The sequence below is a fragment of the Aquarana catesbeiana genome, linkage group LG04 (assembly GCF_042186555.1).
Source record: "Aquarana catesbeiana isolate 2022-GZ linkage group LG04, ASM4218655v1, whole genome shotgun sequence".
NCBI classification, from domain to species: domain Eukaryota; kingdom Metazoa; phylum Chordata; class Amphibia; order Anura; family Ranidae; genus Aquarana; species Aquarana catesbeiana.
Genome location: NC_133327.1, coordinates 620382321 through 620405204, shown reverse-complemented (window position 1 = coordinate 620405204; position 22884 = coordinate 620382321). Strand labels below are relative to the sequence as shown.

The 22884-nt window shown below is 44.2% G+C and overlaps 1 protein-coding gene across 1 annotated transcript in view; it reads right to left on the bottom strand.

Annotated features, from left to right (window-relative positions):
* LOC141141294 (S1 RNA-binding domain-containing protein 1-like) overlaps positions 1-22884 on the bottom strand; it is a 201916-nt gene that overhangs the window by 144576 nt on the left and 34456 nt on the right. Inside the window, exons 8-10 of the mRNA XM_073628969.1 lie at positions 21779-21908; positions 18483-18579; positions 12935-13082 (exon numbers count right to left, since the gene is read on the bottom strand). Of these exons, the coding sequence (XP_073485070.1) occupies positions 12935-13082; positions 18483-18579; positions 21779-21908 (375 nt within the window). The remainder of the gene's footprint in view (positions 1-12934; positions 13083-18482; positions 18580-21778; positions 21909-22884) is intronic.

Sequence of the window (22884 nt, the reverse complement as noted above, 5' to 3'; positions counted from 1 at the left end):
AACCATTCCATTGTAGCTCTGGCTGTATGTTTAGGGTCGTTGTCCTGCTGGAAGGTGAACCTTCATCCCAGTCTCGAATCTTTTGCAGACTAACAGGTTTTCTTCTAAGATTGCCCTGTATTTGGCTCCATCCATCTTCCCATCAACTCTGACCAGCTTCCCTGTCCCTGATGAAGAAAAGCATCCCCAAAACATGATACTGTCACCACCATGTTTCACGGTGGGGATGGTGTGTTCAGGGTGATGTGCAGTGTTAGTTTTCCGCCACACATAGCGTTTTGCTTTTATGCCAAAAACTTCAATCTTGGTCTCATCTGACCAGAGCACCTTCTTCCACACGTTTGCTGTGTCCCCCACTTCTTATGCCTTTCTTTCAACAATTGGCTTTCTTCTTGCCACTGGAAAAAATGAATGTCTGGATAGCCGCACTCCAAATATTCACCTTTATTGAAAAGTTAAAACCAAGGCATCATAGGTAAGTACAGACTAACTGCAATGCTTCTAAATTTCTTCTTGCCACTCTTCAATAAAGTCCAGATTTGTGGAGCACACAACTAAAAGTTCTCCTGTGGACAGATTCTCCCACCTGAGCTGTGGATCTCTGCAACTCCTCCAAAGTTACCGTGGGCCTCTTGACTGCTTCTCTGATTAATGTTCTCCTTGCCCAGCCTGTCAGTTTAGGTGGACGGCCATGTCTTGGTAGGTTTGCAGTTGTGCCATACTCTTTCCATTTTCGGATGATGGATTGAACAGTGCTCCGTCTGATGTTCAAAGCTTGGGATATTTTTTTATTACCTAACCCTGCTTTACAATTCTCTACAACCTTATCCCTGACCTGTCTGGTGTGTTTCTTGGCCTTCATGATGAGGTTTGTTCACTAAGGTTCTCTAACAAACCTCTGAGGGCTTCACAGAACAGATTTATTTATACTGAGCTTAAATTACACACAGGAGGACTCTATTTACTAATTAGGTGACTTCTGAAGGCAATTGGTTCCACTAGATTTTAGTTAGGGGTATCAGAATAAAGGGGGCTGAATAAATGCACGCCACCCTTTTCACATATTTATTTGTAAAAAATGTTGAAAACCATTTATCATTTTCCTTAAACTTCACAATTATGTGACACTTTGTGTTGGACTATCACATAAAATCCCAATAAAATACATTTACGTTTTTAGTTACATGACGAAATGTGGAAAATGTCAAGGGGTATGTACACTTTTTCAAGGCACTGTACTTAACCACTTAAGGACCGGGCCTATTTTTTATAAGTTAAAATCATTTTTTTTGCTAGAAAATTACTTGGAAAAAAAATATATAACGTTTGGGGGTTCTAACACCCTAGAGCAGCGATGGCGAACCTTGGCAACTAGGATGTTTTGGAATTACATTTCCCATGATACTCATGCACGCTGCAGTGTAGTTGAGCTTCATGGGAAATGGAGTTCCAAATCACCTGGGGTGCCAAGGTTCGCCATCACTGCCCTAGAGAATAAAATGGCAGTCGTTGCAATACTTTGTCACACCACATTTGCGCAGCAGTCTTACAAGTGCACTTTTTCTGGAAAAAAATACACATTTCGGAATTAAAAAATAAGACAACCCACCTTCTCCCAGTATCGTCAGCACCTATATTTGCTAAGCCTTCATCAAGACGACTTGAAGAACAGGAGTAGGAGGAGTAACCTCAAATTAAGGGGCATTCCAGAGGCAACATCTCCCCATGACCTCTGGGTAACAATAACCGTGATTCTTAATCCTGTCCTGGATAAGGAACCAAATGCAGAATTGGAACTCGATAGGGTTCACAGAACCCAAGGTCCGGTTACCCTAGGGGATGGTCAGCCATGCGATACCTTGTGTAGGGTACAATTCTATATCATTAAAGAAGAAATTCTACGTAGAGTATGGAGCAGGGGTCCAATAGACTTTGATGGAGCAATGGTCCAAATTCTTCCTGATCTTTCCAAGCATACCTTACAACTTCGCAGGAATCTGAAACCACTCTTGGAGAAAATCTGTGAGGCTGAAGCCAACTACCACTGGGGATTCCCATTTCATCCGTCTGTTCAGAAAGGGGGATGTTCCATGGCGCTTCGCATCCCCTCTCAGCTACCAGACCTGTTTGCTTTGTTGGAGATTCCCCCATTCCTGTCACGGACTGGACTGCCTTGGACATGTCCCCGGTGCCCCCTCCAAGGCCACAGAGGTCCAGAGCAACATCATCACAGTGAAATACCCAGAGAAATGCCAGCTCGGATCCCCGGGGAAGGGAACAGTGAAAGCTCTACTTATGGGAGGTCCTGCTTGGGCTTGCTGGCCCCCTACTCTTCCACATTTTATCTTATTTTAGGTCTCCTTCTAATGACCGAGTGCTAATGTCTAGTGAAGATCGCTACCTCTGCAGCCATTCTGGCTCCTTGATCTGAGCTCCTAACGGTTCTTTAGACTTTGCAAGAATTTGAGCATTTTCACTACTTTATGTTGCTTTTATGTTTTTGAATCATATCTAAATTTTCTTTTTCCCCTACAGTTCGAAGTACTTATATAGGCTGCATAATTTGTACATGTTTTGTTTTTTCTTTCTGTGGTGGTTTTTTATTTAAATTTTTTTTTTGTTTTCTTGGTTATTACAAAGGCCGTTATAAAAGGGCTAATACCTTCTATATAAATGATAACTCAGAGCTTGAGCGCCTTCTCCATTTGCGCCCATGTAACTAAGTGCTTTTATCACCTCAGTGGAAAGAAATGACAAACGTGTAAATAGAACAAATTTTTCTCCGGCTGGAGAAGGTAATGGGGATGTTCTATGTTGTTTGTTGATATGGTTCCTAGCATATATGTACGAATGGCTATGATTGGTTGCCTTGCGGCTGTAAGGCAGCTGCTTATGCCAGCTTGTGGGGCTTCACAAGTATAGTTTCAAAGCTTTCTCACCATGATATTCACTAGGTCTGTTAATTTGATCTTGGTGGGCTACCTCGCCATTGTCTGCTCCTTCAAGTCTGGGGTGGTGGTGGGAACAGAATGCGATATATATGGTTGTTTGCGGTGGGAATTTGTGCTTCTCCCCCTCACTGGGTGCGTACTACTTCCCCCACATGTTTTGCCTCCTCCGGTGCTCCCCTTATCGGTTATTATCGTTAGGGGACCACCAGGGATGGTAGGCTCGTTTGGAGCCAAGTTTAGATTCTGCTACTTTGCATTTCATTTTAGCTTTGCAGTGTCTGCTTTTGTCCTTTTGTTCGCTTTGTCTCTCCTCCGACTTTCTCTATTCCCTTTCCCACTTCACAACACCCCCCCTTTTTTTTCTCTTTTTCCCCTCCTCTCTTTTTTCTCCTCATCTTCACACTCTGTCCCCCCTTTTGATGCATGACAGAATGACCTCTCACCGCTGTATTTCCCTGAACGCTATGGGGCTGAACATTCCAGAGAAGAGAGCTACATTACTACGTGAATTATGGTGTCTTAGAGCACAAGTTGCTTTCATTCAGGAGACCCACTTTCAGATAGAAATGTCCCCTAGATTTTCAAATTTTAGGTTCCCTCTGATCTACCACAGCACTACCCCAAATTCTAAATCAAGAGGGGTAAGTATCCCGTTTTCCAGAGCGGTGGCCTGGACTTTGGTCGACCAGAAAATTGACCCTGAGGGACGATATTTAATATTGAAGGGTGACTTAGATGGGAACAGTTACCCTGGCTTCGGTCTACTTGCCTAACCATGGCCAACTGACCTATCTGGAAGACATACTGATAATCCTCCAGACTTTCATGGAAGAGGCTGTGATCCCAGGGGGAGATCTGAATATTGCCCTCGACCCTCTGCTAGATACAGGTCCATCTCTCATCTTTCCTACCCCTACCTCTGAGTCAAAAAGGCTCTGTCGTCTCTCAGATTGGTTGATGCGTGGCGGATTCTTATGTCCTAATGTCCGAGACTATACTTTTTACTCCCCACCCCCGTGACAGTTACTCTAGGATAGATTACATTTTAGTATCCCAATCTTTGCTTCCAGGGGTTACTCGAGCTACGATAGCCACACAAACCATTTTGGACCATGCTCCTGTCATTTTAGATTTAAAGAATGAAGAATGAGTCTCTAGTGCAGGAAGGTCCTATCCAGCAAGAACTCTCCCAGACATTGGCACAAATCTTTCAAGAGAATGACACGGACGATGTTTCCCCACTTACACAATGGGAATCACACAAATGTGTGATGTGGGGAAAATTGATCCAGAAAGCAACAGCGCTGAAAAAAAATAGATTAGCACTATTCCAAAACCAGCTTGACCTAGTAGCAAGTCTAGAGAGAATACACCAAAAGTCTCTTTCTCAAACTGTGGTGGAAGATCTTTGTCTGCAGCATAAAAGACTCGCATAAATGCTTCTCCATGATACCAAAACTAAGCTTCATAGAGTTCGCCATGCATTCTATGAACAGGGTAATAAGCCAGGAAGATTATTGGATCGCTCTCTTCGGGAACTAGCCCTCAGGAACTATATTCCCTTTGTTGACAAAGGGTTAGGCCAATGCAGCCACACCTCACGGGAAATTGTGGATACTTTTCACTCTTATTATACCGCTCTTCATAACCTCAATGCTCCCATGACCTCTACCCAAACACCAAATTCGCTCATATGTTACTGATTCTGGACTTCCTATGTTGTCATTTGACCAAACTGATCAGCTTAATGTCCCATTGACCACTGATGAATTCTTAATGGCAGTTAAATACCTTAAATCACATAAGGCTCCGGGACCAGATGGCTTTACTGGGGCATACTATAAAGGCCCCCCCCATTCTAGCTCCCAGGTTCGTTTCAGCCTTCAATTCGATCCTTGAGGGCCATAACTTTCCATTGGACTCTTTGAGAGCTCATATTTCAGTTATTCCGAAGGATGGTAAAGACCCCTCCCAATGCATAAATTATTGACCTATCTCATTGTTAAATACGGATCTAAACGGATCTAAAGATTTTCACCAAAATCCTATCTCTTTGTTTGTTGCCTCTAGGGTATAAGATAAAGGAAGAGGGTGCTGCGCTAACCAGAAGTATTAACAAGCGGGTAAACAAGAGTGTGAGGAATCCCTGAAAGGGTAGTCCGACTAATTGAGGGGATGCTGTTATAAAGATGTCATGCCGCTATTCCCATATACATAAAAGTGCAATGGAGCAAGTATTATACTAGACAAATCTTTTGCATATAATATTGAGTGTACACCAAACAGATTCAAAACCAATAATAATAAGCCATCTACTAAAAAACACATTCACATGTGTAATCTACATATAAAAACGTGCAAAAACGCAAGAAAGGTGCATGGTGCTAGGTGACTAGGAAAATAATAGAATATGCTGGTATGAAATATCATACTATTATTCCCATATCCATGAGTGTAAAAAATGGAGTAAATCATGCACTAAGCAAATCTTGTGCCTATGAATCTTGTGCCTTCCATGATTTGGTCTCTCCAATTTGCGGGACCTTAATAATTAACCTCTGATAGGGGCTACCCAGGGTTAACAGATGTGAGATTTAAGCAACTGATTTTCCGTGGCATCTACCGACTTTGCGATCTTCTCGCCGCCTTTAGAGGACTGGCGGCTACAGCAGCTTGTTCACTTTCTCAATACTCTATCATGTTGTAGAATCAACGACTGCCCTAATACTTCATTGAGGATCTTGGTTTGATCCCAGACCCCCCATCCCATGCGGTGTCTGATACCTATAAACTTCTAAGCCAACTGGTTGATTCTTTTGTACCTCCGTATCTACTAAAGTGGGAACGAGATTTGGGCAGAGAGTTTTCGGCAAAACAGAGTGACCATTTTATGTACTTTGCTCACCACTCCTCCAGGGCAAGCAAATACCAAGAATTGGGGTATAAAATATTTACCCGATGGTACAGGGTTCCATCCCTTTTGGGAAAGCTCTACCATGCATCGATGAATACTTGCTGGCATTGCAAGGAGGAAGGAAGGATCAATCTTACATATATTTTGGTCCTGTAGTAAGCTAACTTCTGGTCTCATGTTAAAGGGAATATCGAACAGTTGACGGATGTTGATTTGGGGGGTGACCCAGCCAGGTATCTTCTGCACCACTCTGACTTTTCTAGGAAACGATATAAAAACATTCTGGTGATCCATTTAGTGAATGCTGCCCGGGCATGCATACCGCTTCTCTGGAAACTGGATAAGTCCCCATCGGTCTCCATGTGGTTTACTAAAATTTACTCCATGGAAAATATCACAGCCTCGCTTCAGTGTAAAGAGGAAAAATTCAAACGTACGTGGTTCTTCTGGACTCAGTTTACTTGCTCAAGTGAATGTGCCTTTAAGTTACAGAGGAGGTATAGGGCTAGAATTATTGCTCTCGCTTTTTTTTTTCCTTATTTTATTTTTTTTTTTTTTACACTTACATTTAAAAAAAAAAAAATAAAAACGGTGTCAATTTTATTCCTATTACAAGGAATGTAAACATCCCTTGTAATAGAAAAAAAGGACCACAGGAGTTCAGTTCGCTCTGCACTCCTGTGACTCATTTTCAACAGACTGCTGAAGCCCACTGACATCACAGAGCCAGTCCAGGCTCGGGAAAGATCGTAACCATATGGTCGGGATCCTCCTACCCAACTCAGCCTCTCAGCGAGCCGCTGAGAGCCTGATCTGGCCGCTCCTGCCCCTTTCACGGCCCAGCACTCCAGTGAATGCGGGGGGGGGGGGGGGTTGGGTAGCAGAGAGCCACTGACATTTCACCAGCTCTCTGCACAGGGAGCTCTGAGAACAGAGTGATAGGCGGGGAGCAAATGCAGCATCCACCTAGGTCAGCATGATTTTGAAAAAAAAAAAAAACATTACCATACTTCTCTTTTAACTAAAAAACTGACTGAGTGGCAAAAGCCTAACTAATAAACTATACACAATATATACAAAATTGGAAACACAGATAAACAAGGTAAACCGCAGATGCAGGGAGCAAATGGGAAGGGGGAGGCAGGACTGGGATCAGGAACAAGGGGAGCAGATAGGAGGCAGCAGGGTACAGGATGCAGTCAAGAGCACGATCAGGGTCAGAACAAATCGCACACAGTATTGGCAGCAAAACACTGCAGTGAGAAGCACTGGTAGGGGAGGGCCTACATATCCTCCCAGCAGCCAGCATCAGGTGAAAACTGATTACTGGAATCTGCTAGGAGACACCCGCTGGTGGACAATGGAACTACAACCCAGGGAACACAGTGCCACCAGCAGGTGATCCATATCCTGATATGTCCAATCTATTTTATAATGCTAGCAGCATAGGTATTAAAAATAGTTCATGTGGATTGAGAGAGCTTAGTTCCACTTTAAGCCTTATAATGCCCAGGCTTCTGTATTTAATTCACAATCTGCTGTAGTGCCCCCCATTCTTACAGAGAAACTATAATAGTTCCCTATAAGAATGGTGGGCACCACAGTAATTTGTGAATGCAATAGAGAAGCCCGGGCATTGTAAGGCTTAACTGCATTCCGGCTTTATTATAATAGAAATGCCACTTGATATTAAAACTAGAATATAATCAACAGTAATCACTATGGTTATAAAGGGAAAAAAATACCACTAAAAGAAAAAAAAATGCAGAATTTCAATTAAAGAACAAATCCCAAGTAATGATTTATTTGCAGTAAAAGATCTGCATCTAGAATATGAACCGTGTTGTCGCTTACGTGGAATCTCATCAAACTCAGTAATACTGAGGTCATGTCTGAGGTGAGCAGTCTGAGAAAAACAACTCCTCAGTATAAGCGAATACTGCAAACTAATGAGTCAATACTATTAACACCTGCACATTAAATGTATTTCAGCTGGCAGCCTTCCCAGAAAGAGCCTGAAATGTAATATAGTGAGCAGAAAAAAAAAAAAAAAAAAATAGATTCTGAAGTCTAATTAGAAAGCTTTCTTTTGTGTGAGTCTTGGGCTAAAATGTTTGCCACTGCAACCAAACCTAATGCTTTGAGCCGACTTGGCACCCACTTGAAAAGGTGATGGGTCCTGACACCAGAAACACTCCAATATGCCAAGAGACGTGAGGATGAGGAGAGAGCAGGAAGACCCACAAAGGGTCACGGATAAAGCAGAAAGGATCTGGGCTCCATTTCAGCGTCTGCATTAGTCGGGCCATTGTGACCCTCGCTTCTCACCTGTCAATGTACTCCTCTGGTCCCCTTAACGTGAAGCTAAACCATATATTTGTACCAACCTCACCATGACCTTAATGGAAACAGACTGGGTGAGGATGTGTGGCCAGTTAAGGAAGCTCTCGAATGTCGCACTGTGAGGGAGGTACAGGCGGGTAGAGCGGATTTTAGTTTTACTTTAACCACATGCCACTCAGGCCAATTCTGACATTTCTCATACATGTAAAAAAGCATAATTTGTTTGCTAAAAAATAAAAAAGACATAAAAACCCCAAACATTATATATTTAGACAGATACCCTAGAGCAGTGACGGCAAACCTTGGCACTCCAGATTTTTTTGAAACTACATTTCCCATGATGCTCATGCACTCTGCAATTCATATGAACATCATGGGAAAGGTAGTTCCAAAACATACATCTGGGGTGCCAAGGTTCGCCATCACTGCCCTAGAGAATAGAATGGTTGGGTGTTGCAATATTTTATGTCACACCATTTTGCGCAGCGGTTTTTCCAATTTTTTAGGGAAAAAATTAAAATGTATTGAATTTTAGTGCACACAAACACAATATAATACCCAGGGGTTTTTTTGTAAAACATAGAAGATGATGTTACACAGAGTAAATACAGTGCCTTGAAAAAGTATTCATACCCCTTGAATTTTCCCACGTTTTGTCATGTTACAACCAAAAAATGTAAATGTACTTTAATCTGGATTTTATGTGATAGGCCAACACAAAGTGGCACATAATTGTGAAGTGGAAGGAAAATGATACAAATAAATATGTGAAACGTTTGTTGTGCATTTGTATACCCCTGACTAAAATCTATGGGAAAATCTTCGGAAGTCAGCTAATTAGTAAATAGAGTCCATCTGTGTGTAATTTAATCTCAGTATAAATACAGCTGTTCTGTGAAGCCCTCAGAGGTTTGTTAGAGAACCTTAGTGAACAAACAGCATCATGAAGGCCAAGGAACACACCAGACAGGTCAGGGATAAGCTTGTGGAGAAGTTTAAAGCAGGGTTAGATTATAAAAAAATATCCCAAGCTTTGAACATCTCACGGAGCACTATTCAATCCATCATCCGAAAATGGAAAGAGTATGGCACAACTGCAAACCTACCAAGACATGGCCGTCCACCTAAACTGACAGGCCGGGCAAGGAGAGCATTAATCAGAGAAGCAGCCAAGAGGCCCATGGTAACTCTGGAGGAGCTGCAGAGATCCACAGCTCAGGTGGGAGAATCTGTCCACAGGACAACTATTGGTTGTGCTCTCCACAAATCTGGCTTTTATGGAAGAGTGGCAAGAAGAAAACCATTGTTGAAAAAAATCCAGTTTGTGAGAAGCCATGTGGGGACACAGCAAACATGCGGAAGAAGGTGCTCTGGTCAGATCAAGATTGAAATTTTTGGCCTAAAAGCAAAATGCTATGTGTGGCAGAAAACTAACACTGCACATCACCCTGAACACACCAACCCCACTGTGAAACATGGTGGTGGCAGCATCATGTTGTGGGGATGCTTTTCTTCAGCAAGGACAGGGAAGCTGATCAGAGTTGATGAGAAGGTGGATGGAGCCAAATACAGGGCAATCTTAGAAGAAAACCTGTTAGAGTCTGCAAAAGACTTGAGACTGGGATGGAGGTTCACCTTCCAGCAGGACAACTACCCTAAACATACAGCCAGAGCTACAATGAAATGGTTTAGATCAAAGCATATTCATGTGTTAGAAGTCAAAGTCCAGACCTAAGGCCTGGTTCACACCTATGCATTTTTTTAGTGCATTTTCAGTTTTCCAGAACACAGTACAGTCCATTTAACATGGTTGGATTCCTTTGGATGTAGTTCACACCTGTGCATTTTATGGAAAGGGTCATGTTTTTTTTTTTTCTGGTTTTTGATTCCACAGACTTGTATTGAAAAAAAACACAAAATGCAACTTGCATAAGTGTGGATCAGACCTAAATCCAATTGATAATCTGTGGCAAGACTTGAAAATTGCTGTTCACAGACGCTCTCCATCCAATCTGACAGAGCTTGAGCTATTTTGCAAAGTAGAATGGGCAAAAATGTCACTCTCTAGATGTGCAAAGCTGGTAGGAACATACCCCAAAAAGACTTGCAGCTGTAATTGCAGTGAAAGGCGGTTCTACAAAGTATTGACTCAGGGGGGCTGAATACAAATGCACCCCCGACACTTTTCACATATTTATTTGTAAAAAAAATTGGAAATTTATCATTTTCCTTCCGCTTCACAATTATGTGTCACTTTGTGTTGGTCTATCACATAAAATCCCAATAAAATACATTTATGTTTTGGGATGTAACATGACAAAATGTGGAAAATCTCAAGGGGTATGAATACTTTTTCAAGGCACTGTAGATACCTATAATTGTATACGCCCATGGAAGGCACCAAACTACAGTACCTTAGACTGCATTTACATCTCTGTGTTACGAATCGCCGCGATTCTGCTCGCGATTCGCAATTACGGAAAATCGACGCCCATGCGCTCCCTGTCAACTTCAATAGCACCCCAAATGCGGCGCGATTTTCCCACAATTCTTCAGGCGTCAATTGCGGTAAAATCATCCGAACAGAATGGCAGGACGCCTGTCGCCCAAAAGAAGTACATGAGCTTCTTTTGGGCGACCCGCGATTCTATTTGCGTGATTTTACCGCGATTGTCGCCCCCATACGCCAAGATGTGAATGGAGCCCAACAGTTTCCATAGGCGATGCTTTAAAAGGTAACCAGTTTAGAGCTACAGAGGAGGTCTGACACTAGAAATATTGCTGTTGCTCTGACATTTGCGGCAATACCTTACATGTGTGATACGATTGCTGTTTACATAATATGCGCCAGGGACCTACCTGAACATGCGCCTTTGCACATAAACCAAAGGGGACAGGGCACTACTTCTTTCTCTTTTTTTTTTTTTTTTTTTACACAGTACCTTTATTTTTTTTTTTAATCAACTTTATTGCTATTATAAGAGATGAACAACATCCCTTGTAATACCATTGACTGTGACAGGTGCTCTTTATATATATTTTTATTTATTAAAGGTACGTGCATAGCGCCGTCAATTTATGCAGCCTTTTTCAAATGTATTGCATATTTCCATCAGTCCCTGCCCTCAAGGAGCTTACAATCTCAGGTCCCTAACTCACATTCATACATACACTATCTTACCAAAAGTATTGAGACGCCTACCTTTACACTCACACGAACTTTAATGGCATCCCAGTCTTAGTCTGTAGGGTTCAATATTGAGTTGGCCCTCCCTTTGCAGTTATAACAGCTTCAACTCTTCTGGGAAGGCTGTCCACAAGGTTTAGGAGTATGTCTATGGGAATGTTTGACCATTCTTCCAGAAGCGCATTTACGAGGTCAGGCACTGATGTTGGATGAGAAGGCCTGGCTCACAGTCGCCGCTCTAATTCATCCCAAAGGTGTTCTATCAGGTTGAGGTCAGGACTCTGTGCAGGCCAGTGAAGTTCCTCCACCCCAAACTCTCTCATCCAAGTCTTTATGGACCTTGCAATTATTTTGTAAAATGCTGCCTTAAAGTGGTAGTAATCCTTTCCAGCAACTTTTACCTACAGGTAAGCCTATAATAAAGCTTGTTTGTAAGTAAAGTGAATATTTCCTAAACATCCACCGTTTAGGAGATATTCACTTCTTCTGCAGCTGGTGATGGCACCGGTGTATACGTACTGTTCCGCCGTTCCCATGTGCACATGTGGAAGTGATGTCATCGCGGCTCATCCAGTCAAACAGCGGGAGTCCGCAGACCCAGAAGTCAGACTGAGTGAAGATGGAAGCCCTGTCAGCGGTGACAGCACGCCGCTGGAGGGCTTCATTTTAAGGTAAGTCTTTTGCATACTAGCACATTATGACATTATCTTGCAGGGGGCCTGGAAGTTTTTATTTTCTCCATTTACTGACACTTTTAGCCCACGTTCACATTGGGCCGATTTTCACAGGTCAAATCGCATGCCAAATCGACGGATATTGCCAGTGTTCTGCTGAGAAAGTTCCCCTCAGCGGATAAGGACCTCCCTCTACTGCGCAGGCACAGCGCTTGCGCAGTAGGAGCCGACGGAAATAGCCGAATAGAATAGAAATCAGCTGTACACGGCGCCTGTAAGAGGGCCGCTCGCCACGCTTCGGGCACGGCCTCGCTTCGCTCTGCACTTTTTTATTCCCCCTCTAGGTCCACTTGGATGGTGGGGCTTCAACCTGGACCCAGGGCACAGGCGCCGTGTACAGCTGATTGAAGATTTTCATCTTTGGCTATTTTCGGCGGCTCCTAGTCGTTCGTACTACGCAAGTGCTGCGCCTGCACAGTAGAGGGGGGTCCTTATCCGCCGGGGGAACTTTCTCGGCAAGACACCGGCAATGAAACCGACAGAATTGGTGTGACGCTGCGGCGCTGCACCGATTCCCAAAAGTAGTTCCTGTACTACTTTCGGCGACTTCAGAGACGATTTGAATAGACATCTGTGCATGAACCCGCATAGATGTTTGTCAATTCGCCCCCTAAGTCGGCCTGCATTGCTGGCTTGAAATTGTGTGAGTTCAGCTGAACGATTTCTAACCCGCATCAGTGTGAACCGGGGCTTAGTTCCACTTTAAAAAAAAAAAAAAAAAAAATAGAAAAAAATTCAGCTCAGGAGGAACCAGTGCACACCGTAATGTCACCATAAAACACAATGAAATGTCCATTGCACTTACTTGGTGGTGTTTAATTCTATCTATATTGCAGGAAAAGTTGTGATATAAATGAAAGTTGTCCACATCTTTTACATTTCCTTCTTTTTCCTTTTCCTTGCCTGTAGCTTTAGCCAATGTCGAATTGATAGTGACGTCATTTTGTGTACACCTAAAAGTAAAAAAAAAAAAAAAAAAAAAAAGAGTTAGCACTATGAAAGTCTATAAGGCTGGTTAGCGTTTGTTTACACTGGTGGCCAGGGGGTGGTAAAAACAGGCAGCTGAGCGTCGGTTGCCACAACTCTGACTGACCAACCACCTAAAGAAGGGCATGCAGCTACTCGCGGCTGAACACATGCTGCGGCCAAGATGCTTTGCTTAGAGGCAAAATTTAAACCACATTTCATATTTGGCAGTCAGGACCACCAAAATGTGACCCGTTTAAATGTATGGGCGTGTCTTATCAACCCTGCAAGTACATGCAATGCAGGCAGTTGAGGCACAGAGGTTCAGCCTTTTTAGGGTTAAAACAGGACATATTGGGGATCATTCACTAAAACTGGAGAGTGCAAAATCTGGAGCAGCTCTACATAGAAACCAATCAGCTTTCAGGTTTTATTGCCAAAGCTTAATTGAACAAGCTGAAGTTAGAAGTGGATTGGTTACTATGTTCTGTATGCACCAGATACCGAGTGCTCTGGTATTCGCCTGTCAAACTCACTCTGAAAAGTAACCCACCACAGACAGTTTTTCAGAGAGGTGGCAAGGGCTGCCACATGTGAGAACAAGCCTTAAAAAGGTGGAGACTTCACCAGGGAAAAATAAACATTCAATTTTGATCGCACATGTTCACCAAGTTTAGAAAGTTGTGTTCACTTTGAATACCCAATTACACAAATGAGAAATTTGGATGTTTTCTAGCATGTGATAGGATGGTTGAAGTGAACACAGCTTCACCTTCTTTACTAACCTTAAAGTGGTTGCAAAGTCTTGTTTTAAAAAAAAAAAAAAAAAAAAAACAACATGTTCTACTTACCTCCTCTTTTGTAGTTGGTTTTGCACAGAGCAGCCCGGATCCTTCTCTTCTCTGGTCCCTCTTCTGTGCTCCTGGCCCCTCCCTCCTGTCGAGTGCCGCCCCCCCCCCCCCCCACACACAGTAAGCAGCTTGCTATGGGGGCACCAAAACTCCATGTGTCCATTCAGACACAGAGCTGTTGAATGGCCCGCCCCTTCTCACACCTAATTGGACAACTGACTTTGATTGACAGCCACGGGAGTCAATGGCACCGCTGCTCAGCCAATCAGGAGCGAGAGTCCCGGACTGCCGAGGGATTCGTGGACATCGCTGGATAGAGATGGGGCTCAGGTATTAGGGGGTGCTGGGGAGGCTGCTGCACAAAAAAGGCTTTTTAACGTAACCACTTCAGCCCCGGAAGGATTTACCCCCTTAATGACCAGGCCATTTTTTACGATACGGCACTGCATTGCTTTAACTGACAATTGCGCGGTCATGCGACACTGTACTTATACAATATTTTTTTCCCACAACACTGGAGCTTTCTTTTGGTTACATTTGATCAATAAGCAATAAGTGTATATTGATTGGTTTGCGCAAAAGTTATAGTGTCTACAAAATAGGGGATAGATTTGTGGCATTTTTATTATAAAAAATTTTTTTTTTTACTAGTTATGGCAGTGATTTTTAGCGAGACTGCGACATTGCAGCGGACAGATTGGACACTTGTTGGGACCAGTGACATTATTACAGTGATCCGAGATAAAAATAGCCACTGATTACTGTATAAATGACGCTGACAGGGAAGAGGTTAACACTAGGGGGGGCGATCAAGGGGTTAGGTGTTCCCTAGGGAGGTGTTTCTAACTGCGGGGGGTAGGGGACTGACTGGGAGTACACAGAGATCGCTGTTCTCGATCACTAAGAACAGCTGATCTCTCTCTACTTCTCTGTCAGAAGGGGGACTGTCTGTTTACACTGACAGATCCCCCTGTCAGTGAAGAGAAGCGCTCTCCCGATGGAATTACCTTGCAGGCGCGCTCTCGAGTCCAGCATTTGTGTCCATAGACACGAATGGCGGACTCGGCCCCGCCCCCCGCTTCATTGGATTTGATTGATAGCAGCGGGAGCCAATGGCTGAGCTGCTATCAATCTATCCAATCAAGAGCCGAGACCCGTGGAGAGAGGGACAGCGCATCACCGCCAAGTGAATTCCAGGGCTCAGGCAAGTAAAACATGAGGGCTGGGGGGCCAGTGACTGCCAGGTGTTTTTTCACCTTAATGCATAGAATGCATTAAGGTGAAAAAACACGAGGGTTTACAACCCCTTTAAGATAAAAAACCTTCTGTGTCTAGCAGCCCTCCCAGCACCCCCCAATTACTCACCTCAGCCCCTTCTCTCTCCAGCGATGTCCACGATCTCCTCAGCCATCCTGTACACTCCTCCTGATTGGCTGAGACAGAGCAGCGGCGCCATTGGCTCCCGCAGCTGTTAATCAAAGTCAGTCAGCCAAACAGGGGAGAGAGGGGGCAGGGCCAGGTCGGGGCTCCGTGTGTGAATGGATACATGAAGTTTTGACTAGGCTTGGGTGCCCCCTGTACCAAGCTGCTGACTAAGGGGCACTCAAAGGAGGGAGGGGCCAGGAGCAGCAAATAGGGACCCGAGAAGAGGAGGATCCCGGCTGCTCTGTACGAAACCAACTGCACAGAGGAGGTAGGTCTGATATGTTTGTTATTTAAAAAAAAATAGCCTTTACAATCACTTTAAAGTGTTTGTTACCCCAACACTTCATATTCCTGACATGTGGCTGCTGCACCATGTACTTGTATGAGAAAGTCTCCTGTTCTCTTTGTATTGCTTCCTTTATGTAAAATCCCTGGTGTTCCTGCCAGTCCCTCTGCTTTGCTATTAAAAACTGACCACACCAAGCAGGAGAACACACTGTGGTCAGTTCTCTAGCTGTGCTGGGAACTCCATGTACTCTCCTCCAATGATCAGACTTGTCCTGAGATGCCCCCCGCTGCACACCTATTTACTGGGAAGCTCGGTGTGCTGTGGTTTCTACTCTCCCCGGGTCGTATGCAGCTGAGGACAGAGGGAATGTGATCACTTATAAAAAGAGGGAAAAAAGGAATTTATAATTTTTTTTTGTTTTGCCTTCATTCCTATTTTAAACTGAATGGATTAAAATTACAAGGTGATCGTTTACAATCACTTTAAGAACTTTCCAAATAAGAGAAAAAAAAAAGTGAGAACCGTGCTGCATCTGTAGCCATCCTACTATGTGAATCTGATATTACAACATCAGTGTAAAAACAAAGCTCAACTCCAACCATTTCTAATAGAGTAGGAGAGGGTTAGCAGAATTTAATTTGTGGCTGTGACCCCACTGGAGAGATTTTCCTTCATTTCCTGTCCCTGTGATGCCAGGACAAGAAATAGGGGGGACAAATGTCCCCAGGAATAGGAAAGGAAGGATTCAGAAGGGTCTGAAGATTAGGTATGGCAATTTTTACATAGTTACATTGATCCAGCTTGGACCAGTAAGTATGTATGTTTGTGTTATACCTGTAGCAATGGAAGCTGGAAATCTCAGTACCAGGCAATGCTACTACAGTGATGTCCACTTGCTTCCAGGTCCCATGCTGAATGGCTGGCCCTGCTGCATTGTGAACACGGGACGTTGCTCGGCTTGGGTGCCATTCAGAGAACACTGTGGAGGAGATTTACTAAAACCAGAGAGAGCAAAATCTGGTGCAGCTGTGCATGGTAGCCAATCAGCTTCTAACTTCAGCTTGTTCACTTAGCTTTGACAAAAAACCTGGAAGCTGATTGGTTACCATGCACAGCTACACCAGATTTTGCACTCTCCAGGGTTTAGTAAGCCAACCCCTTTGCATCTTACAAATGAAAGCAAAGTATTCTCTGATTGGATGAGGGAGAGGCAGAGTAGCAAAGTCATGATCTCCACCTTGTCCAATCAGAGAGCATGTTGCATTCATTCAGCAAATGGGAAGTGCTCTGTGAATGGCGCCTGTGAAGAGCAAGCAAGCTGTGAAGCCGCTGGACCCGAGACTCGGGAGGAAGCTGCAATTACTGTAGTAGTGGTGCCTGCTAAAGGGATTGCCAACTTCCACGGGGAATATACATACTACTAAGCTGGACCAATAGAACAATGTAAACATTGCCATACCTGGAAATCAGCTTTACAGATGCACAGGTAGAGACTCTCTAGGTTTTGGATCCCTATAACCCCTTTCACACTGAGGAAGTTTTCAGGCACTTTAGTGCTTGAAATAGTCTCTAAATAGCGTCTGAAAACCGCCTCCTATTCATTTCGGTGTGGCTTTTCACACTGGGGCGGTGCGCTTGTGGGACGTTAGGAAAAGTCCTGCAAGCAGAATCTTTGGGGCGGTTTGGGAGCGCTGTATACAGCACGCCTAACCCCACCTCTGCCCACTGGGATGAATAGGCAGCGCTTCGGAAGCACCTGAAAAGCGATTCGGAAGCGCCGTAACACGGGTGTTTTTAACTCCTTCTTTGGGGTTAAAAGCGCCCTGCTAGCTGCTGAAAAGAGACACTTAAACAGCGATAAAGCACTGCTAAAAGGAGCGGCGCTTTGGCGCCAAGACGGCCATGGCCTCAGTGAGTAATAGACAGGACACCATGCCCGACAATCTGCAGATGATGGCGGGAGGGATGGCGGAAGGAATGGTGGGAGGAGTGGTGGAGGGAATAGTGGGGGGGGGGGGAATGGCGGGAGGAATGGTGGGAGGGGGTAGCGGGAGGAATGGCGGGGGGAATGGCGGGAGGAATGGTGGGAGGAATGGCGAGAGGAATGGCGGGGGGAATGGCGGGAGGAATGGCGGGGGGAATGGCGGGGGGAATGGCGGGAGGAATGGCGGGGGGGGGTGGTGGGAGGAATGGTGGGGGAAAGCCGGGAGGAATGGCGGGGGGGAAGGGAATGGCAGGGGGGAATGGTGGGAGGAATGGCGGGAGGAGAAGGGAATGGCGGGGGGGAATGGTGGGGGAAAGCCGGGAGGAATGGCGGGGTGGAAGGGAATGGCGTGGGGGGAATGGTGGGGGGAATGGCGGGGGGGGGAATGGTGGGAGGAATGGCGGGGGGAATGGCGGAAGGAATGGTGGGGGAAAGCCGGGAGGAATGGCGGGGTGGAAGGGAATGGCGTGGGGGGAATGGTGGGGGGAATGGCGGGGGGGGGAATGGTGGGAGGAATGGCGGGGGGAATGGCGGAAGGAATGGTGGGGGAAAGCCGGGAGGAATGGCGGGGTGGAAGGGAATGGTGGGGGGGGAATGGTGGGGGGAATGGCGGGAGGAATGGCGGGAGGAATGGTGGGAGGAATGGCGGGAGGGGAATGGTGGGAGGAATGGAATGGCGGGGGGGAATGGTGGGAGGAATGGTGGGGGAAAGCCGGGAGGAATGGCGGGGGGAATGGTGAATGGTGGGAGGAACTGTGGGAGGAATGGTGAATGGTGGGGGGATTGGTGGGGAGAATAGCAGAAAGGAATGGCGGGAGGAATGACAATTTACTCTTACAGGTTTCGAATGTAATCCAGCGTGTCTTTGTCTTTCGCAATCATGTCTGCCAGAATGTGCTGCACTCCCATCTCAATTTCTTGAAGCGTGAATAAACCTTCAACAGAAAAATAAAACATTAAAAGGATGAACTGGTATGCATGTTTGTATATGTATAAAGCAATCATATAATATAGAGCACTGCAAATTACTATAAAGCCAAACTCCAGCATCACCTTCTGTATTGTACAGTAGTACAGGTTCCTCTGTACGGAGATAGATTACTGGGATTTCACTGTACACTGCAAGCTTCTCACAGTGTTCATTAGAAGCTTCAGTAAGTCTTCTAGAGTTTGCTTCATTATTTGGCTGGAGGATGTCTAGCTTTCTTCTACCCTTTTCTCCCCAGCTGAACTGTCTCTTGCCTACAGTGCTGTATAGTGCCGGAACAAGGTCAGGTAGATCTCAGGGGAACATGCCAAATTGCACCTCCCCAAAATGTATGAGTATTATGTGTCAGTAAAAATCCCCCCCACAAAAAATGTAATCCGCATGCTTAGCCCTAAGCATCACATTACATGTGAGTCGCACAGGAATCGCACTGCATTCCTGTGCAGATCCCAAGTGATTTTGTGCAGTGCGATTTGAGCCCATCATTTTGTATAGCTGCAAATTGTCGCACTGGAATCAGATCTCATGAGTGTTCATACCCCTGCAATCCAATTTTAGCAAAACACACTACATTCTTCGACCAGCTTTTGGGGGTGATAACTTTTAAATGACACCCGCAGCAGATGGCATGAAACACAGCGATTCCTTTCCGTTTCCTGCATCCTATCAGTGTGAACCGAACCTTAAAGCTCCTTTTTTTGCTTGTTAAGAAAATTTGTAAATAGTTTTATGGCCATTATCTGGGTACCTTTGCAATTATAAAACTCGAGGCAACCACACTAATATTTGAATGGCTGGTAAATAGCAAATCATGCCAAAGGGAAACAGACATCATAACTACTGGTTGCTTTGCTGACCAATAGTAAATCTGGGAAGCCTTGAGGGAGTGGAACCCAGGCTTGGCCACCATGGCTAGTTGAGATCTGCCAAAAAAAAAAGTGCCCCCTGCCGTCAGAGCTTGCAGGGGGTAATGCAAGATACAATGAGGCTCATTTACTAAAACTGGAGAGTGCAAACTCTGGTGCAGTTGTGTATGGTAGCCAATCAGCTTCTAACTTCAGCTTCTTCAATTTAGCTTTGACAATAAAACCTGGAAGCTGATTGGTTTCCATGTAGAGCTGCACCACATTTTGTACTCTCCAGTTTTAGTGAATCTCCCCCAATATGTGACATACAGGCGCTTAATAAAGCGCAGATGAGGTACTAAAACACAGAACTATAAAATAAGTTGCAGGCATTACTCTTATGTCTGTTTCCCATGTATGTTGCTCCTATAGAGGATTTAAAGTGATGACTGGTTCTCTTTAATCATGACTAAGCAGCTGAAACAATAACCGGAATCACAGCTATTTCTGCAGTCATGTTATACAGTGCTGCACACAGAACAAGTCTTCAGTTACTACTAAGGAATTACAAAGAACAATTTTTTGTAATATTGAACCCAAATATAGAAGACGGTTGTCAGTTAGTTATGAAACACTGCCCTCTACTGGCCGACACGTAAAGAACAGACTCCATGGAAATACAACGAATAAAGCATTTCAAGCCCCAATATAACCTTTGCAAACCACTGTGCCAGGTCCAATATTTATTCTTACCTAAAATATTACAACTTATACATTTTTAAATTGTATTAAAAAAAAAAATATATATATATATATATATATATATATATATATATATATATATATATATATATATATATATATATATATATAATATAGTTTTTGTTTTGTTTAATACAAAAACATATACTCTGCCTTCAAAAATGACCTACTGGTTGCCTTGAAACAAGCCACCACATTTTGACGCGTTTTTCATGTTTTTCTTTTTTTGTTTAACCACTTAAGCCCCAGAAGGTTTTACCCCCTTAAAAGAGAAGTAAAGGATTTTTTTTTTTTTTTCAGATTCATAATGTAAAAATCCGCCCGCCACAAAGTTATATTTTTTTGTAGCACTGCTCATCAAATTCCGCCCACAACGTGTAGCAATCCGCCCATCACAGACATGTACTCGCCACGGGAGCGCGGGGCACAATCTGACATAAAAATCTGTCGGCTAATGTGCGCCTGCGCCATCCCGCCGTCACAACAGCTGATGTTAAAATCAGCTGTTGTGCCGTTACGTACGGCGCATGCATTGATCATGTGCCCTTCAGCCCAGGCACTATCCGATGGGGAGCACTTCTCGACAGAACACCGGCAATACTGGAATTAAACAAATAAAATCATTGCAGTATATATTATATATAGTTTGTATTTGCTATAACTTTTGCACAAACCAATCAATATACGCTTATTGGGATTTTTGGGGTTTTTTTTACCAAAAATATGTAGCAGAATATATATTGGCCTAAATTTATGAAGAAATTACATTTTTTTTTTTTACTTTTTCTATTGGATATGTTTTATAGCAGAAAGTAAAAAAATAAATAAATAAATATATATATATATATATATATATATATATATATATATATATATATATATATATATATATATATATATATATATATATATATAATTTTTTACTTTCTGCTACAAACCATGGGATATATACTGCAATGATTTTATTTTTTAAATTCTAGTAATGCCGACAATCAGTGACTTATAGCGGGACTGCGATATTGCGACAGACAGTCTAACACTGACAGTTTTGACACTTTTTGGGAACCAGTGACAAAAATACAGTGATCGGTGCTAAAAATATGCACTATCACTGTACTGACACCGGCTGGGAAGGGGTTAAGGGGCGATCAAAGAGTTAACCGTGTGCCTAGCCAGTGTTTATGTGTACACAGGGAGGTGTTTTTACTAAGGGAAGTGCTGGATTTTATTTCCTGCCTTGCAGGGAAACAAAATCCACCACATTCCTGCTGACAGGACGGAGCTCTGCCTTGCTCCATCTCTTCTCTCTCCTCTACAATCCACGGTTGCCAGTGGTCATCCATTGGCCGGCACCCGCTGATCGGCTTCTGCTGTGATTAATGACAGTAGAAGCGGTATGTGCACTCCCTATGCAGAACTGCAGAATCACGTATATATAGGTGATTCTGCACAGAACGGCCGCCCTGTAGCAGTAAATCTCTTATAGGGCGATCGGCAAGTGGTTAAAAGACAAAAATCCAAACAATCCATATCCTGTACCTTCCGTGTCGCCCTTTATATACATTTGCAAGTTCAACTGCTGAGGAGTTTCAATCAGAGCTTTGGCGGCGGGCTCAAGTCCAAGCTGTCTGGCTCTTTGCGCTTTGGTTCCAGTTTTGAATGGTGCGTACTGTGCAAGACACAAGAAGAGTCAGTCCTCCATTACACTTATCTATACACATCAGAACAATTAGTGGAGATCAATTAATCCCTTCCCACTTGCTGTGGCCCTTTTAACTGGGTCATAACACACGGGGGGCGACTGGACGGGCTTCTCAATCACGTAAACATTGTAATTGGCTGTTAGTGGTAACGTGATTGGGAACTTGTCCCGACGGCTCTCAATCATAATAAGAGAAGAACGGGTTATGGAAAAAAAATAGATATCAATACTCACCTAGGTGGATGCAGCATCGATCCAATGTCCCCTGCCAGCTCTAAGACTGAGAACCGAGCGATCAAACACCGCTGATTGCTCAGTTCTCCTGCTCTGAGAAGAGAACGATGACTGAGTCACTGGCTAGCTGTTCTGCCCCTCCAGTACTCTCCGGAGCGCTGGGCTGTGGAGGGGTAGAAGAGTCCGGCTCAGGCTTTCAGCAGATCGCCAAGAGGCTGAGCCAGGTGCCAGTCTATACTGCCGAGTGGATCCCATATGGTCAGGATCTTTTCATAGCCTGGACCAGCTCAGTGACGTTATCTGACAAAGGACTTTATCCTGTTGTTGGTTGAATATGGGTCATAGGAGTGCAGAACGAACTCCTGTAATCCCAAGGAGAAGTAGTATAGCCAAAATATCTTTGGTTATACCTCTCCTTGAGGCCGGCCATACATGGATGGAAATTGGGCCAGTTCAGCAGGGACCAGCTGAAATTCAATCCATGTATGAGCAGGCTGATTGTACCCAAGTCAATCCATTGATAGAATAAGGTACACCCAGCCTGTCATGTTTTTTGGCATGCTATTACTGCCAACGGCTGTAGCCACCAGCAGAAACCACTGTTTTCTGCTATCCAGGAAGGCTCCCCCCCCCCCCCCCCCCACTGGTAAAATACAATAGTGCTGCTGGATGGATTTCCCCGATTGTGTTAATTGGGCGATTGAGACCT